The 1,969-nt window shown below is 60.2% G+C and overlaps 1 protein-coding gene across 4 annotated transcripts in view; it reads right to left on the bottom strand.

Annotated features, from left to right (window-relative positions):
• The window catches only part of RBPMS (RNA binding protein, mRNA processing factor), a 172,436-nt gene that overhangs the window by 14,965 nt on the left and 155,502 nt on the right, over nt 1–1,969 (bottom strand). For all 4 annotated transcript variants that reach the window (XM_040643276.1, XM_040643279.1, XM_040643280.1 and 1 more), the window contains one exon: nt 651–720. In XM_040643276.1, coding sequence (XP_040499210.1) covers nt 651–720 — 70 coding nt within the window. The remainder of the gene's footprint in view (nt 1–650; nt 721–1,969) is intronic.

The raw sequence follows: 1,969 nt of genomic DNA, 5'->3' as shown, positions 1-1,969 counted from the left end.
GAAAGAAACCACGAGAACCGCCGACTGTAGAACTGTAACATCTCAGAGGCCTTACGGCCGACTCCCCAGATTCACACGCCGCATCAGAGTTCTCAGTAACGGTGCTTTGTATTTAACAGAAATTCGGTCAAGGTACGGAATTAAAGAAGGTGTTCGGAATTTTATACAGATGATACATTTACAGGAAAAACTGACTTGGTAGTTCCCTGAAGCAAGGTTAGGCCTAAAAACGGCGCGAAGATGCCCAGTTAGCCTGTTTCCTTCAAGACAAGACAGCTCACGGACAGCCTGCTAGAAACAGCACGCCGCCTGCCTCCAGATGGAAGAGGAGAACTCGCCCAGTTCTAGCACGCACGCACGCACGCACGTTAGCCTGACGCACGGCGAAGGCCCCACGAGCGCGCACCACGGAGCACCGGGCACCGGAGGCCCGGCCGCCGACGCGGAAGCAGCGCCAGCGGCCGGTTTAGGACGTGGAAACCGTGGGGGCGATGTGTCCGGCGAGGCTCGGCCAGAGTAACACCCCTCGCTTCTCCCTCCACCCGCCGGAGAGCGCGCCCCGGGAGCCGCCCCGCCACAGGGGCTCCGCGGGTGGGGTCCGGGACGTGCGGCGCCGGCCGCTGCTGCGCACGCTCAGAGCGAGTACTTACATAGTATTCAGCAGAACTGACGGGACTTCCAGCCCTGAGAAGTAGCCTCGGAGGGAGGGAGCCAGCGCATCTGGAAAGACACGGGGGGAGAAGGCTGTGAACCAGGGCTCCCCCCGGACATCCCCGCTCCTCAGAGCACCCTGCCGGGCTGACCGCCCCCCCGCGGTTCCGAGATGGTGCCCACTTACACCGCCAGCGGGCGGCTCTCCCCAGGGGCTGAGAAGTACCAGAGCGGCACCCGGGAGACCTTCCGCGTCCCCTTACTGAACACGGGGCCCAGCTCGCAGCGAAGCGCCGGCTCAGGGAGCTCGCCAGATCCAGCAGCTCCCTTGCTCCCACCCTCCTTGCCTCAGGGAACAGCCCGCTGGGCTAACATCTGGGAGCCCCTTTCTCTGCCCTCACTCAGCAGTGCCTAGGCTAGGGGGCAGGCTGCCTCCTGGTTTGCTAAGCGGCGCGTGGAAATGTATCTGCTTTGACAAAGGAGGGCCGGTCCCCGACCCATCGGTGCCAGGAAGCTGGCCAGGACACCTCTGAGATCCTGCTCCCGTTCTTTTGGAAAAGGGGTCTGGCTTCTCGGCGCTGTGGGGTATCTGGTACCCCAAGCCCTCTGCTCACTATGCCGAGGAGGTCCCGCAGCACCATCTTTTCCATGGGGTTTCCAAAGTGGAAGGCCAGCAACAAAACAAATGGATTGAGTGATGCTTTGTCCACTTGGCAGAATGTTCCCAGTCCTGTGCTGAGGAACACGTGAGGAAACAAAAGGGCAATTGCACTTTGGCTTTAACAAATATCCATCTGTCGGCAATGTCAGTTTTGCCCCTCGGCCTTCGGCCAGAAGAAATGCCCATTCACCGCTGCTCCTGTTTTCCTGGAGGGATGGCCTCCCCATCAGGCTGAGGAGCAACACAGGCAACTGGGAGTGGGGGAGGGAGAGCAATTACATCAAAGGGGGGAGACGCTCAGGAGGGCTGGATGGCTCTGTGGAGAAGGGCATCTTCCCCAGTGTGGCAGTAGGAGAAAGAGGGATCCTTTACCTGGGTCTGGCCCAAAACGTTTCTAGAGTGGAATGCAATGCTGGAAGGAATTTTTCCCTGACAAATCTACTCCGATGGTTTAATAAAATAGATTCTGCTGGCGAACCCCCTTTCTGCGGGGCATCTCCCGCAGCTCTCCAAAGCATATACAGATGGAGCAGCATTCTGACAGAGGTGGAGGTGCAGGGGGCCTGAAACCTGGAAGGAAACTGCAGAACCCAGGGGGCGCTGGTGGACTGACGCAGAACCCCCCCCCCCCCCCCCCCCCCCCCCCCCCCCCCCCCC

This window comes from Ursus maritimus, unplaced genomic scaffold, assembly GCF_017311325.1.
Source record: "Ursus maritimus isolate PB19 unplaced genomic scaffold, ASM1731132v1 scaffold_28, whole genome shotgun sequence".
Taxonomy (NCBI): Eukaryota; Metazoa; Chordata; class Mammalia; order Carnivora; family Ursidae; genus Ursus; species Ursus maritimus.
The sequence above is the reverse complement of the archived record's forward strand: the minus strand, read 5'-3'. Positions and strand labels throughout refer to the sequence as shown.